This window comes from Cheilinus undulatus, linkage group 17 (genome assembly GCF_018320785.1).
Source record: "Cheilinus undulatus linkage group 17, ASM1832078v1, whole genome shotgun sequence".
In the NCBI taxonomy this organism is placed as follows: Eukaryota; Metazoa; Chordata; class Actinopteri; order Labriformes; family Labridae; genus Cheilinus; species Cheilinus undulatus.
Genome location: NC_054881.1, coordinates 33,935,401 through 33,952,139, shown reverse-complemented (window position 1 = coordinate 33,952,139; position 16,739 = coordinate 33,935,401). Strand labels below are relative to the sequence as shown.

At 38.5% G+C, this 16,739-nt stretch overlaps 2 protein-coding genes across 2 annotated transcripts in view; both read left to right on the top strand.

Moving 5' to 3' along the window:
• The first annotated feature begins 339 nt into the window (after positions 1-339).
• exosc2 (exosome component 2) lies at positions 340-5,697 on the top strand. Its single transcript, XM_041811218.1, has 9 exons — positions 340-489; positions 836-937; positions 1,039-1,084; positions 1,201-1,290; positions 2,918-2,983; positions 3,073-3,141; positions 4,065-4,241; positions 4,407-4,535; positions 5,309-5,697. The coding sequence occupies exons 1-9, from the start codon at positions 368-370 to the stop codon at positions 5,387-5,389; spliced, it is 882 nt and encodes a 293-aa protein (XP_041667152.1). The 5' UTR covers positions 340-367; the 3' UTR covers positions 5,390-5,697.
• A 1,856-nt stretch (positions 5,698-7,553) lies between these two features.
• abl1 (c-abl oncogene 1, non-receptor tyrosine kinase) overlaps positions 7,554-16,739 on the top strand; it is a 54,738-nt gene continuing 45,552 nt past the window's right edge. The window contains exons 1-2 of the mRNA XM_041810618.1: positions 7,554-8,106; positions 8,783-9,167. Coding sequence (XP_041666552.1) covers positions 9,041-9,167 — 127 coding nt within the window. The 5' untranslated portion in view covers positions 7,554-8,106; positions 8,783-9,040. The remainder of the gene's footprint in view (positions 8,107-8,782; positions 9,168-16,739) is intronic.

Genomic DNA, 16,739 nt, shown 5'->3' with positions numbered 1-16,739 from the left:
TTATCATTAGTTATTTGTATGTGCATTAAAGCAATGACAAGACTGTAGTATACTCCAAATCCAGAAGTTGTTGGTATTGCAACATTTTTGGTTTGGTTTCTTAAAAAACACAGAAGAAGAACTGAGTTTGCTTGCCAGCATTGAAGCTTCCCCATTAATTCTACTTAAACAAAATTTTCACAATTTAAGCTTTGGTTGACTTGAAATTTAGACCAACGTGTTAAATATATATATAAAACAATACTGAATGTGAAACCTCTGACATTTAATAAGACATTCAGACGCATGCTTCGATAGGTGGCGGTAAAACACGGTTAGCTCTTTGCAATCTACCAGAGAGCGTAGAAGAAGAAGACGCGAAAGAAGCATGGCTGCTGACATGAGATTACCAACTATTCGAAAACAAGTATCTCTATCAGATTCTGCTTTTGATAGAAAAGATCTTGTCGTACCTGGAGATGTCATCACCACAGATACTGGTTTCATGAGGTAGGTACCAGATGGTGCACCTGAGGTAGATCGTCTTGATTCTGTTGTACTGAGTATCATGTCACGGAAGCTGGTGATCTTTGAAATTGCTCTCAACAGCTTGAAATGCATACTTGTTTAAAGCTGTGTAGAAAGTCATTTGAAGGTTATACACTTTTGCCGCCGTAAAGAATAGTAATTGAATTGTTTACAAGTTTATTTAGATTTGTCCACTGTGCTATCCTGTCTTGTTTGTCATAAAATGTATGGGTTCCTGCCACATTCTAAGGACAACACGCATTATCTCATGTAGTATAAATTCTGGATTTATTACTCATTAATGCTGCCGTGCACTGTTTATTCCCAGAGGTCATGGCACCTATGTTGAAGATGACAAGCTGACAGCATCAGTTGCCGGAGAGGTACAGAGGGTAGACAAATTGATCTGTGTACGACCACTGAAGACAAGGTAAAAGTTGAAATATCTGCTCTTAAACATTTTATTTTTAGTGGCAATAGAAGTTATGCAATAAGAATTTGGAGTAGTTGTAAAGTTGTAATCTTTTGCAGGTTTAATGGGGAGGTTGGAGATGTGGTTGTAGGGAGAATCACAGAGGTAAGGCTATTAAGTCTCTTCTCTTCCCATATTTTTGAAACTAGAATTAATGGTTTGATGAGGTCTGATTAGTACAGCTTGTTTTCAACATGAGTGTCTTCGTGTGAAATGTGTAGGTACAACAAAAACGATGGAAGGTTGAGACCAACTCCCGACTGGACTCTGTCCTCTTGTTGTCTTCTGTTAATCTTCCTGGAGGAGAGCTGGTAAGATGCAAAAACACTGATTCATTTTTACCATATTCACACATGTAAAAAAAACTCCTGAATATCGCCATAATTTTTTTTAGGTTAGCTGCTTGTGTTAATGCAGACTGGCATTTTTTTTCCCTTAGACTTTTTCCTTGTTTATTTTATGAGTAAAGTAAGTATGTGCTGATGTGTAAATACAACAGGAAATATGCTAGTCAGGAGAATACACCACCAGCAAGCATGGGGGGGTTGCTGATGTTTTCATTCTGCAGACCTGTGTCATGGCTCTTTGAAACTCTACATTTCAACATGATCTTAGCCAAGCAGGAGGAATAAAACCCACTGGCCAAGGCAGTGACTAAATAAAGTTTGGAATTAAAAAAAAACAAAAAATAGACTCACGGACATGTAATTAAACTGTTCACTGTTTTTTATTATGTTCAAATAATTCTGCTCTTTTGAAATTTTCAGTAGTACATGTGTGAAAAAAACGGGTGCATAAAGGTTCATTTATTCTCTATGTTCAAAACACATACAGATACAGACAGAGCTTGGTATTGCATTCATTTTGTCTGCATTTCTGCACATTCTCTTGGAGCTTAACGGGGACATATTATGCAAAAAACACTTTCTCAGGCTTTTCTAACAAAAATATGTGCCCCTGGCCTATCCACACTCCCCTCCAATACCAAAAAAAATAAATTTCCTTCCACCTTCTCTTTCTCCACCCTTCAGAAAATGTGCGCTGAAACAAGCCGTTCTCAGATTTTCCCCTCATGACCTTATGCGGGGAGTAAGCACCGCCCCCAGGTTCAGTTGGCCCTCCCCACTTGGAAGAAAGTTACATCCTCCTCTCCTGATCTTCCTCTCAGCTGCCAGCGGAGATGCTGGATAGCTCAGTGGGTTACCCTGTTGACTTTGGTCTGAGAGGTCGATGTTCCTTATCTTTGGATAAAAGTATCTGTAACATTGTAACATCAGGAGTGCCACATCCGTTTCCTGAGAGGGGTGTGGTCAGGGGTGGAGTCAGACAGCTCAGTAACATTTAAAGCCACAGACAAAGAAATGGCTTGTTCTGTGAAGGGCTGAAACAGAGGGCTTTTTAGACATGCAAAAATACAGCACTGGAGTGTTTTTTCAGCAACAAACTTCACAGGCATGTTTTGGGGACCTCTGAGACCAATTTAAACCTGTCTTAAAAGGGTAAAATATGTCCCCTTTAAGGATAAGGACCAAATGTTAAAATACTGCTGACAACCGCAACTCAACCGCACACATCCGCAATGTTGAGTGATGTAGCCAACAGTTCAAGTCAAAGCTGCAAAACACAAAAAGATCAATTTGAAAATGGTGGAACTTATTTCAAACTTTCTGCGGAAATATTGCCAAATATTGTGTGAGTTGTTAGAAACTACTGTTATATATGCGGTTTGCTCACTTTGGGTGAGCGGAGGACTGATGGAGAAGCAACAAAGGAGAAGTGGAGGATTTTGGATTTTTCTATGTAAAGGGAACTTATATGAGCCTTTATGCTAGCATTTGAAATAGCATCTATTTAACTCATACGTTTGGAAAGGAAATGTTGTTAAAGAGTGTTTTCTAATTATTTCCAAATATTGATTGATATTATTTTGTCTTCTAGAGGAGACGATCAGCAGAAGATGAGCTTACCATGAGGGAATACCTTCAAGAGGGCGATCTTATTAGTGTAACTCACTTTAAAAAAATCTTAAATCACATCTTCTATTGTGTTATTGCACATTCAATATTTGTGTTACTCTTCTTCTTTGTTTCTAGGCTGAGGTGCAGTCTGTATTCTCTGATGGAGCCCTATCACTTCACACCCGCAGTTTAAAGTATGGAAAGGTGAGTTACACCAGTGTACTCAAGGACATTTCCTGTCTTAAAGATTGATGATAAACCTTTTGAAAAATGTTTTAGTACATCTGAATCCTAACAGTTGAGGGTTATGAACAAGCTGGGTAGTATGTAACTGAAACAACTAGGATATACTTGATGGTGGACAGTGTGATCACAAAAATGTTCACATTTGGGATTTAACCACTCTGGTGTATCTGTCTTTTTAAAAGCTGTTCCTCTGGGAGCTGGAATAAAGTTGGGAGTCTGTTGATAAAGAATCAATGCAGCAATAACTGAGAACATTTTTAGTTTAGATTATTTTATGTGTAAAAGCAGGAAGGAATGAGTAATTATGCCTACAAATTTCATCTTTAGTGGATTGCTTTTGTTTTCTTGATTAAATACAATAGTTAAAGCCTGTTTATTTCCCTTTTAAATGGTGCCACATTTGTAAGTAACATGCATTTATGGGATGAGCAGCAGAGCTGAGTATGTGGGGTTGCTCCCACAAAGAATTCTCTGCCAATGCCAATCAGCTTGTTCTGCCTGCCTCTTGTTTGGTTGACTGGAGGATTGAAGTCTCAAGAGACAAGACATATTGGCAATTTAACAATTCATTTATTTAAGAAAAAATTAAGAAACAGGAGCCCCAGTAGCATGTTGGAGAACCATACACAGCCACAACAGCCTGACACCTCCTTCTCATGCTGGCCACCAGCCTGGAAATAAAGAGAAACAAAGAAATAATCTATCAAACACAAATTTCCTTACTTTTTGTGCTAGGCTTATCACTGTTTCTTGTACAGTAGATCACAAAGAGTCTTCAGTAGGAATTATGTACCTTAATATGTGCAATCACATTTTTGCCATCAGTTCTTTTACTTTCTGATTTGACATTGTATTCTGCTTCATCTTTGTCTTTCAACCAGTTGGGTCAAGGAGTGCTGGTACAAATTTCTCCTTCACTGATCAAGAGACAGAAGACACATTTTCACAACCTGCCATGTGGTGCATCTATCATCCTGGGGAATAATGGTTTTGTGTGGTTGTATCCAACTCCAGAGCACCAGGAGGAAGAGGCTGGGGGCTTCTACACCAGCCTTGAGGTGGGGACTGTTGCAAAGTGCAGTATTGTGTAGTTTTATAGGTCTATAAAACAATTAATAGAAATCTACCATCAGTGTTTGAAATTTAAGTCAGAGGAGATGCTTAGTTTACATTCATCTCAATGTCTGCATATGTTGTTATCTATCTTGTCTCTGTTCTTTCAGCCTGTTAGCCTATCAGACAGAGAAGTGATTTCTCGTTTGAGGAACTGTTTACTGGCTCTGGCTGCACACAAGTTCCTTTTGTATGACACCAGTGTTCTCTATTGCTATGAATCTTCAATTCAACACCAGGTAGGAAGCAGCTGGAGCATCACAACTCACTCTTGAAGCAGGGTAAAGCAATGCCAATGAAAAGTCATTTTTTTGGGAATGTTTTCTGCCATCTGGTGGAAAAAGTGAAAACCTTCAATTGCCATTAATTGCTGTACTGAACTTTAAATCTGCCGGTGTTAAATTGTAATTAGAAATGGTTAATTTCATTGTGCTTTGGGCTGAGTAAAAAAGGAGTTAAAGCCCATTGTAAGGAATTTTAACTAGCGATGAAACAGACCGAATTTAATATTGATGCCTGTTTATGATCTACAAAGTCGAATGAGACTACAAATGAGAAGGCTGACTGCTTCTGTATTATAGTTTTTAATGCCTACAGGGGGAAGCAGAAGTGACATAAACCACAAGTTCCTCTCCTGACCTTTTATCACTAATGCTTCAAATATTATTCAGGCAGCTTTACATCAGCATTTGAGCCTTTATGCTATCATTTCTGCCTACAGTTGTTCATGTACATGAGAAATTAGTTTGAAAAGTTTTTACTCTCGCTTATTAGACAAGCCTCCTCTTGCTGCGGCTCATAGAGTGCTAAGAAAACACATTTGCCAGAGACTATATGTCATTTCATAATATCAATAAAAATATCAAATTTGCTCATCACTACTGCTAAAAATATTCGGATATTTACTGCTTACACATATTGATGCATTTTACACCACTTTGCTGGTGTTGTTATATTAAACACAAGTTTTACTTATCCATCAATAATTATCTGCTTTGTGCCATCTCTGTAGGTCAAAGACATCCTGAAGCCAGAGGTGATGGAGGAGATTGTGATGTTGACTCAACAGAAGCTGCTGGAACAGGAAGGTTAAAGAGCACAGCTCACAACTGTGGCCTTGTTAAAACACCAAGATTACATCAAACAGCTTCAAAAGGGACCACGTTTGCAAGGAGGGAACTGGTCTTTATTCAGGGCCCCTTCAGTATTGTGACAGTCTGTTGTATGATTAAATTTGATCTGTTTGACATATTTTGGAAAGGACTTTTAAAGTCCTGCCACATTTAAAATCACTAGAGCAGCTGGACCGAAGTATTACAAAGGTATAGTGGAACATTTTTAATAATATGTGGTGTTGTCGGAAAAAGAATGTTGTATGCAATAAATTTTCTATAAAATTCAGTACTCCTCAGTGTTGTTTCTTGTCAATTAAAAGGAACAAGAAAAACATGTTAGAAAGACTTTCAACTGAAGAAAAGGTTTTCAGAAACATAAATATTATATTGAGCGAAAGAACTAACATATGTTTAAATCAGGGGTACCTGAATATTTAACACTGTAATCCCTGAAATAACAGCACCAGGGACCAAGGACCCCCACATTCCCTGAAGGTGGTTTAAGTGTATGATTTGCTCAAAGCATCATTACATTTTAGGGAAATTTTGTACATCACTTGCATTTAGGCACACATCTCAATAACTATGATTTTATTTTTAATGTAACCAATTTCATGAAAAAAAAAAACACTTTAAATCAATTTAAGTTTCTTTATTTTTTGGGGGGAAAGCATCCCACAACACCCCTGGGGGTCTTGACCACCCCCCCCACCCCCTTTGGGTATTACTGGTTTAGATTAACTGTTTCAAAATGTTATTTTTTTTGTGAAATATGACTGAGTGCTGATTCAATTCAATTCAGCTGCTTTATTACCAAAGTATTATACAAATGTATAATAAAACTTACAGATAAAAAAATATTAGAAAAATCTGGGTTAAACTTTTAAGATTCTAGTTAAAAATATAGATATTCTTTAATATCTTTTTATATGAAGAAGGTCCCTTTCATGGTGGTGTTGTGATGATTGAGGGTTTTTTCTTTCTTTTTTTTTTGGTCACAACAGCTTGTGTAATTAGCTGCAACATTTGCACACTGTTGCACTTCACCCAGCAGATATGGAAGCTTCTGTTTGTTGTTCATACTGGTGAATTTTTTTGTTTGCCGGTGAAAAGTGGAAAGATCTTGTCTCTCGATGTCCTTGTATAAAGAGCAGGTGGTTTGAAAGTGTTTCCACCTCATGTTGGCTGCAGTGGGTGCACAGTCTTTCCTCTTTTTGGATCCAGCTTTGTCTATGGCATCCTCTCTCGCTGTCAAGGCTCTGCTAAATGAGTCTGTAAAAAGTCAAACTTTTCTGAGCTATGGATCAGTCACAGTGTTTAAGTTTTCTCCAACTGCATATTCCCTATTAAAGGACCAATATCATTCCAGTTCCTTTGTTTTTGGGTCGATTCTTGCCAATTAGTAAAATATATTTTTTTCTTCTTTTTCAAACTACAAACTAAACTGTCAGCTCACTGATTATAATACAGAAGGTCATAGCACAACTTTTAAGTTTTTGATGTTTTACACTTTAATGTTGTATGTTTCACACAAAAAGATCCAGGAATTTACAGAATCAGAGTACAATATTCTCTGAGACAAGGGTTCTGAAATTTTCTACCTATCACCCCCAAAATAACAACGCCTGATACTGGGGACCCTCACTGTCCCTGGAGTTGATTAAAGTGCAAGATTTTGCACAGATCCCAACAAATTCACATTTTAGATTTTTTTTGTATATTTTACTTGCATGTAAGCACAGATCTGAATAATAACTATGTGAACTAATTTTAAGGATATTTTTTACAATAATGGATAAAATATACTACTAAAAAGCATTTTAAATTTCCCCTTGTTTTTCTGGAAAGCATCTCACCAAAGTATCTTGTGACCCCCAGAGGTTCAAACCCCGCCTTCTGGAACCTCTGCTCCAAGAGATAAAAGTGATGCAGAAATCAAAATAAATGTTTGTCTTTTAAACACATGTTTGTAACCCATATTTCTCTATGAAAGAAGTTTTAAAGGGTTGCTTTAGGGTAGGCTTCACCCCCCCATGAATGTAGTTTCAGTGTAGCAGGTCTCCGGGCCCATGTACTAGCCCACGCACGCACGTGACGTCACACGTCGCCCCACCCACATACTTCTGTAAACCACCTTGCGTATGGAAGTATGGCGGCACTAGCGACACAACTACAACTCGGCCAAAGTTTAATGCACAGACTTTCACGTGAAAACGATGAATAAGTACGCGAATAGACGTGTTGGTAAAGAAGTGCTCGGCGACTGTACACAGAGGAAAGGGCTTGCAGGAAGAGTCGTCGGTCTCTGGCCGGCTGAATTTCCTCGCTTTCTCTTCACCTCCTTGATTGAAGTGCCTCTAGTACGGGTACCACAGGGGAAGAAACTCCGCAAGACGGAAAGAGTGGACACGGAAGTTTGAAACAGACCGAAAACTCTTGCTTTGGAAAGACAAATTACAAAGAACTCCATTGTGGCAACTACGTACTTATTTTGGAGACGTTTCAGTGCACTTGTCCGACGTTTTTACCAGCGTGTAAACAGCAACTCAGCAAGAGCCAACTGTTGAGTGCTCGATGTGCATGTAAGGGTCTCGCGCTGCATACCACCAGCTAACGTTAGTTAGCCTTCATGGCTAACTTATACATTAGCCTTATTTCGCCAGCTACCCAACAATGTAAAAGCTTCTATGGCCATGTAAGTGAACATTCACTCTTTTTTTACTGTTAAAGTTTGTAAAAACTGTGAAAGTTTGGGATTGGTTTGTACAAGTGGTTATAGTGAAGTGTTTGATGTTTTGACATTGCTCTTCTATTAAAAAGGGTTTCCAGGGCACAATAGAGAAAGGAAAATAATCTTCAATTCCCTAATAGACTTCGGATATCTTCATGTTATACAAATTTGTTTGCCCACTATTACATTATCAACGTTTGACCACTTTCTTTGGTCACACACAAACACTTGGTATCCAGATAGTTATCTTTTTAGCCAATGGCAAAATGTGGTTTACATAATATTTATAGAGCTTGACTTGCATTTAAATGAAATGATTCAGTAGATGAACATCCTAGTTAAAAAGGGGAAACTGGATTGTAGAATAAATGGTGGACATGATTTTTAAGTGTCTAAACGTGGCAAAACTAAGGCAGTTCAAAATCAGACAAAAGCTGCTTGCTGTAAAAATGCTATTTATTAAGATATAGAAAAATAAGTGTTGATTTCATCTTGGCATAATTAATCTCTTTCATTGTTAGGGCTTAAGCCTGGATCTTTCATATTTAAATTGCTGTTTGAATACAGTTTTTAAATCTTTAAGGTTGTTTTAAAGAGGCTAACTGCTTGTTCTTAATAAAATCATCTTTTTTTTTTCTAGATTACATTGCAGTGCCAAACTTTGATCTCTGAGACATCCAGACCTCATTAATGCATGATAAACAGAGATATACTGGAGTAAGAGGGATCTGCACAGGTGAACACAGCATCACCCATACTCCAGGAGAAGACAGACGAAACTGGGGAGAGGGGCTCCTGTCTTCTCCTGACCCTCTCCTTGACTGTTGCCTAACTCTTACACGGTGAGTGACTGAGTCCAGCTTGGAGAGTCCCGGCTGCGGCCTGGCACCCTGCCCTTATGGGGCAGCAGCCGGGAAAGTTTGTAGGGGACCAGAGGAGACCCAGTCTGCCAGCCTTCATCAAGGGTGGAAAGAGAGAGTCGTCACGCCATGGGACCCAGCCCTGTAATGTTTTTGCTGTGCATGGTAAGAGTGTATTTTTCTGGTACTACTGCTGTTGGATTGTTTGTAATGACATAAGACTTGATTACAAAACCAAGCACTTTGCTTGGTTTGCGTAGGTTTGTTTAATGACTGTCAAAAGCTCAATTTACAGTGCCATTTAAGCTATGATATTGAAGATATTTACCCCCTGTAAATTATGAATGTCCCAGAGGCGTGAAGGAGGGGCAAGGTGATTCCTGTTCTAAGCTGTCTTGAAGGTAGTAACAGCGTTGTAAATGAGATCAACAGAGCCAGCAGGGGAGTGCAGCAACCTGTATATGTATGTCTGTGTGTGTATGTGGAGCTCCTGCTGTGCCATACTCTCTCGCTTTCCTGCGATACCAGAATGCACTGTGGATTGACAGATGGGGGCATTTGATATTGCACCATTTCAGTATCAGATGGGATATTTGATATCACGTCAATGCACTATCAGTATGAATGCCTTATGGGTTAAAGATGGCAGAGCTTTATTACCGCCATGTCATGGAAATAGACAACCAAAATAACCATTGATGAGCGTTACAGCCTTCCAAGTAGAATGTGCTCCCAGTCAAGGCAAATGACATGATGGAAATGAGCTGACTGCACCGATCACTGCACACATAAAGAACAAGTGCATCCTATTTGCTGTTGCAGAGCATCCAGGAATCCAGGATGCTTAATACTTAAGGTACAAAAAGGAAGCATTGTGGGGGAGAGACATGCGCGAAATGGTGCCACAAACCAGACTCAAACCCGGGCTGCCCGCATACATGGGGTGTGCCTGAAACCACTAGGCCATCTGCGCCCCAAGAGAAAGTATTTTTAATGTCGAAGCATGGAATAAGACACCTTAAATACGTATAACCTTTAACCTATAACCTACAGCATATGATACCTTAAGCTCTGGAGAGCCCCTCATTGCTGTCAGGTTTGACATTCATATGGTATGGTTAGTATGTACCTTGTATGTTGTGAGTCTTATTGGGTCTTGTTTGTTGTGACCAGCTGTCAGTTAGGCAGTGTGTAAGCAGTTTTTTTGATGCCATTCATTTCATATTGCTACTAGCAAAGCAGTTGCATTAAGTGTGTCAAGATTGATGAACCTCAAGCTCTCTGTTTTTGTATTGTCTCTTTGTATTTCTTTTGTATTGATCTGTCTAACAAGTGGGTTCTCCCAGTGAGACTCTGCACTAAGGTTAATATAGATTTGTAGAGGTGGACTTTACTCTTACACTGTGACTTCAGTGAAATATGTTGAACTCACTGAATGGCAGCCGGGCCATTTGACTTACTGAAAATTCTAAATTCTAAACCTCATCCCTTTCCTTACTGCTGCTCCGATAAGTAGCCTTAGTAATTTGATGGAGTCATATCTTCTCCAGTGTTTGTACAAGACAGTGTGTGACTCTGTCCAGTAAAGTGCTACAGAGCCTTTTTCACACATGCACTCCTGAAGATTTCAAGAAAAGAAAGAGAGTCTGGTACTGTAATCATAGTTTGTGCCTTTGTCAATGGTATGTGTGATTTGACCTAGCCTCAAAATCAAGAAATGATGGGAAAAGCACATATAACCAAGCAGAAAAGATTATGAAGATACTTTATTGCATGCAGAGATAGAGCTAGTTGCCCACTGGTATATAAACCTTATTACACCATACCCACCTTTTAGTTGTGAATTGTCCTATTACTTGCTGCATTCTTGCAACATTTTGATCTGACTTCAAAGAGAAATTTTACTAGAGGCATTGCAGGAATATTTCCAGGTAAAACTAGAATGGACATCACAGAAAAACTCCTGTAATTTTGTGGAGTTTTATGCACATGTGAAAATACTAATATCCATGATATAGGAAGAAAATTAAAGATTGGTATGCATTATCATACAACCATAAACTAGCTTCTCAAGTATGCTAATTAGCATCTATCCTGCCGATTGCAACACGGACTTCAGCACTGGATTACTTTTTCAACCAATGGGACCTACTACAAACCTACAAAGTTTGGGAGAACTTTTCACAGCCCATCTTGGCTGATAAAGAGGTTAGAGCCGTGTGAAATCTGAGGATAACTTTATCTATGATGCAGCTGCAGACATGATGGAGTCCCTTTTCCCCTCCTCCAAGGCTGACAGTTGAAAGTAGAATTAATTTGATTCACAAAACCAGAGCACCAGTGTTATAATAAAAAAAGATCTTAAATCATACAAAATTCATAACCGGCTGGTGAGACTTTTTGTTGTTCCTCCTCGTTGCAGGAATGTTCTTGTTTGAGTGGTGCCTTTTTATAATGCTTTGATTGAGCCGCTGGATGACGTGCTGTCAGCGACACAGCTGCTGAATAATGTCAGCGCTACTGCTGTTGTCTTTGTCCACTATTGTATTTTACTGGGAAACAAGGTGTTCCTAAACAGGACACTTTTATCTGGGAATATTCAGGCTGTTGCTGTTGTTTGCTGTGGTTGTGTGGTTGCCAGGACAGTGTGACAGTGAGTTGTTCTCTGGTTTTCCATCTGTGTCATTCGTGCAACACATATCTGTTTGGTACACACCTGTACCGTACCAAGAGGCCCATATTGAATGGATACGATATGAATACATGTACCTTTACACCCCTACTTCCTGAACAAAGTAATTAACCCTCTTGTCAGTAAAATCTAACAGAGAAAAATGGCTATCACAAGCTCCCACATACCAGTAATACATCTTTAGATTAATTTTCAGTCACTAAGCTGTCTAAGAATATCTGTACTGAGGTTTACATTACACTGAAATGCAGCACCTTAGACTGCCTGCTTGACAGCAACTCTGTCTTCTGCTATTGGTAAACTTAAACTGGTATTTCAACAAGTTTCAAGTTAAAGAAATATTACACCTTTTGCGATGTGAATATAGCCGTAGGACATATTGCAGTTTAATCTAAATTTTGATTAATTGCCCAACCCCACATTACACCAACATGGTGGTGCTGCTGTATTGTAATCCAAAATAAAACGATTTCCATGGAGAGTAGAGGCTTCAGGAATGTGTGTGGTCATCACCATGAAGCTCTCTGAATGCACACTCAGTCTGGAGGACTTCTTCATATAAGACGTGTCAGTTTGTGATTGTTAACAGACTTTCCTAAACTTCACTGATTAATCTGAGAGTCATAGAGCAACTATGGTCTTCGTGATTAAAGTGCCCTTTAGTGTCTGCACCTCTGTCCTTACAGAATATGCTGTCAGTCTGTTGGATGCTATCTCTTATCACATGTCGCATGTGTGCACCTTTGGAGTAAATGCATTCAGTTCTTCTTTAACATCCAATGCCCTCATGTCTTGCTTAAAGCATGTTTTTAAAAAGGCTTCCATAACCCAAATAAGAAAAGATAGTGATAATAAAAAGATCAGTTCAAAATTAAAACCCATTATCGCCACAAACCCTGACTGAGGCAGAGGTAAAAGTTCAAAATCATCCGTTCAGGATTGTGTCAACAGGTCAAAGTCACAACTTTACACTTTAAGGATTTGTTTTCCAGGTTTGGAGATTATGTTGAACATTTTTGTAATGTATGAGCTCAAAAATGTCTTTGTAACTGCAAGGCTAGCCTGCTGCTATTGCAGAGCCTTTCAATGCTATGAAGAGCTCCAACCCAATATCCATTTCTTATGATATACGTCTTACCCTGTGTATGTTTTTTTGTGACAGGACCATTCTATCTATTTCATGGTCTGATTTTCTACTTGGAGCCTTTTGTTCTTTATAAATCCCCAAAAAGATTACCTTTTAACATCCCTTTAGAAACTACTGACAGTATCATCGATGACTTCATGTGTTGTTCTCCCAGTCCATTCTTTCTACTAGTAAGTACTTACAGGAATGCTTTCATGTACTGTGTGTCTTTCAAGTATTGCCCAGTGCAGCAGATACCCAGATAGAACCATGGCTCCTTCAGGGAAGCTTGGGTAACTTGCATTTTGTAAAAAAGGTTTATTGAATGCCTATGTAATCTTTGTCTTTAAACTGTGGGACAGTGTGAGCCAACTGTCTTGGGAGACTCCATCTACCACTCGGGACAATTAAGGAGAAGAGTTTAGCTCAGTGTATAGAGTTCTCAAAGAGCTGGGTCTTTAGCTTTTCCTTGAAAACACACACACACGATCTGCAGAGTCCTTTTCTAGGACTCTGCAGATCAGATGGAGTTGGATAATTCATTCCACCAGCGAGGGACAACAGAATAGAATAGAAGAGCCGAGCCAGTAGTGACTTAGGGCCCTGATGTGTTGGAAGTACCAGGTGCCTTTCACTGGCCGAGCATATCGGGTGAGAGGAAGTGTAGAACTGGTTGAGGGATTCTAGATAAACAGGATTAGGTACTAAAAAACTGAGAGTCTTTTCTGTGGATAACAATCACAGTGATGCTAATTTATCAAACGTACATATAGCAGAAATTAGGGGTGGGAGAAAAAATCGATACGGCATAGTATCGCAATATTTTTTTCTGGTGATATATCATATTGTATCGTCCACCAAGTATGTTTCTTTTTTTTCAAATTAATTGCTAATATGAATTGAAGTCTATGATAATGGAAAAATAAAATCAGTTGTTTGGACAATTGTTTTTCCAGTGAGGTTTGCAGAGCTGACATTCATAGAGTTGGAGAAAGTTAGTGCAACAAACCTGGCAGCGGCAGGGTAAAGACATTAGGAATGCAAGCAGGGCACGGATGAGATGGACATGACACATGAGGTCTGCAAGAAGTGCTACATGAAAATAAAATACTGCAGAAATATGACAGACATGAGGGCAAGACTAATGCTTAATCAACTAAACAGTTGTAAAAAAATTGTATAGATTGCAATATATCCCAATATATGGTGTTGCAATACTCACTGTAAACGCAAAATGTAGTATCGTGACAATATCGTATCGTGGGGCCACTAGTGATTCCCACCCCTAGCAGAAATCTGGGTGTATGGCCATTTCCTCAGCATTTATCAATCTGGACATGAGCAAAAGATATGCTCAAATCTCATGCCACATTTCAGCTCGTATACGGACATTTTCAAGTCAGTGTGGACTTTATGTGCAGTGTAAATCTGGCATTGTTAGATTGGACATAGCATTTAGCATTTATTTATTATTAAACCTGGCCTCTGACAATCCCTTGTGCTTGAAATAGACTAAAAACACATTTTTCTTACATTAAAGAAAAATAAGCCACAAAGAAAATAAAATTACTGTTTTGTGGTCTGTGTATTTGTTCATTATATTGACTTTTAGACTGTGCTTTTGTAAAGTGTGTATCAAATTATGATGTGATGACATATTCGTGCTCAGGCCCAGTTTGGAGCAAAGTTGGTGTAGGCTGACAGGGGACTAGGAAGGGGTACCATTATGCTTCAGTACGGTACTGGTGTGAGTGTGCCTTTAATCTATTTTCTCTAAAACCCTTCTCCTAGCTGTGGTTTTAGTTATTTGAAAAACCTTATAAAACATATAAAACATATGCTCATATAAATGCATCAGTATTCATTTCAATCAATCAATCAGTCAATCAAAGTTTATTTATATAGCACATTTAAAAACAGCAGCAGCTGACCAAAGTGCTGTACAGTAAGAAAAATAAATACAGATAAAACATGGACAATCACAAGAGGAAAAAAAATCAGTTTTAACCCAACTGGTTAAAACTCTTTAAGCTTTAGGAACTTGACTTTACTATGACTTTTTAAAATGATCTCTTGTCATTGATCCAGATGCATGCCATCCATTCAGCTGACTGATAAGTTTACTAAATGTGTCCATAGAGCTGTGATTGGCTTGGCAGGAATACTTTCCACTGAGTCTAAATCTTGCATAACACAAAGGGGGACAGGACAGGGAAGGTCAGAAAAACAGAATGAAAGACTTTGCCGGTAAATGGATTGAATTTGGCAAAGGGTCGCTGACACGGGTCGTACTTGTTTTCCCTCTCTGCCCCCATTATCCTGTGATGAGCAGGTTAGAGTATGAAGGGAATGTGAGTCATAGTGCAAGAGGAGGGCAATAACAACACATGATTTTTACATCTCTGTTTTTTTCTTTTCCTGGTGAGCCCCAGCTAGTTAAATCTCAGCTAGCCAGCCCCATGCTGCTTCTCAGCAGGCACGTTCAGACCTCTGCAGGCAACTGCCTGAGAGTTGGAGGCAGTCAAGGGCAAGCAAAGACCTGCCTCTCTTCTTGGCACCTCTGTGTACTGTAGAGTGGGGAGGTATGATCTCACTTGCTAGCAAGTAAGATTGCAAAGATTGAGAAGGATGGTGAATTTTTGTGAACAGTAACTCACACACTGTGTTTCAAGCTCCATTTTCTGTGTGCTTCAGATATCTGAATGCCCCCTCGGTTTGACTGTTGACCTTGATGGATCATTGATGAGACAACTAGTTACAGCAGGCTACCAGACCTGTATGGAAACAAGTCTGTGCAGAGCACAAAAGAGTACTTTATCTGTTCCTGCTGGTTTTCTTTAGTCAATAACATATGACTGAAGATGAAAAACTTCACTTTGAATGACTGTGTTCATTGTTGATGTTGATATCACTGCGTAGCGTTAGGTAGTCTGAAGTAAAAATACTCATCCAATGCACTTATGCATACATTATATTATTCTAAATAGTTTATTTGTTCATTAAATAGTATATTTTAGTTTAAAATGTGTATTCAAAATAGTTTTTTTTCTTCTCATTTGTACTATAAAGGTTATTGATAAAGAACACTTAAACATTTTTTCTACAGATTTGCCACAATTCTTGGAAAAGCTCTAAACCTGTTGTTTCCCCAAAAACTTAAGAGGGATACATTTACATTGGATAAAAAAGCCCGGTCTATAAATCAATGATTACATTGCAAAATGTACATATCAGTCTATACTGTAGGGCTGGGCAATTAATTGAAATTTAGATTTAATCATAATATGGCCAACTGCAATTTTCAAATTGCAAGATTTGCCATATTTCTTTATGGAGATGTGAATATTTAAATATCTCTCAGTACAAGTCGATTCCAATTCTGGTGGTCATGATAAGTTCCAGTATCAATTCAAATCGGTTCCTGATTCACAACACAACTCCTTTGTTGTGTAAAGATGTCATAATTTCAGCATCTGCTCCCGTCTGCAGGGGCTGTAAATTAATATTTGATATTAAACAGCTTAAAAAAATGTAATGAAATAAATGCATTTTTAGCACATTTGTAGCCTTTTTTTTTTAAATGAACTTGTTACAATAATAACAAAATAAACAGTAATCTGTGCTTACGTTTCAAAATATCTTTATATGAACAAATGTTGTGGATTAAAGCAGCAAACATATTTGTCAGAAACTTGTCAGTGGAAAAATAAAGATCATAAATTTAAAGCCTTCACTGTAAATGATAATCCAGGGAAGCAGGTGTTATGGTTTAACAGGCAATCGTGTTAATTGGTGACATTTCAGCGAAAAGTGTTAGTGGTTATCGTAGTTACATCATTGATAAAACACTGAACTTTTTCCATTAAGTCCAAGATATGCCTAGGCAATGTGATGGAAAACTACATTGCAATAGCTTAGC

Bases quoted from the DNA above. Each gene is read 5' to 3' on its own strand.
- exosc2 (XM_041811218.1), top strand. From the start codon at position 368: ATGGCTGCTGACATGAGATTACCAACTATTCGAAAACAAGTATCTCTA. The intron at 490-835 runs GTAGGTACCAGA...GTTTATTCCCAG, and splicing joins ACAGATACTGGTTTCATGAG to AGGTCATGGCACCTATGTTG. The intron at 2,984-3,072 runs GTAACTCACTTT...CTTTGTTTCTAG, and splicing joins AAGAGGGCGATCTTATTAGT to GCTGAGGTGCAGTCTGTATT.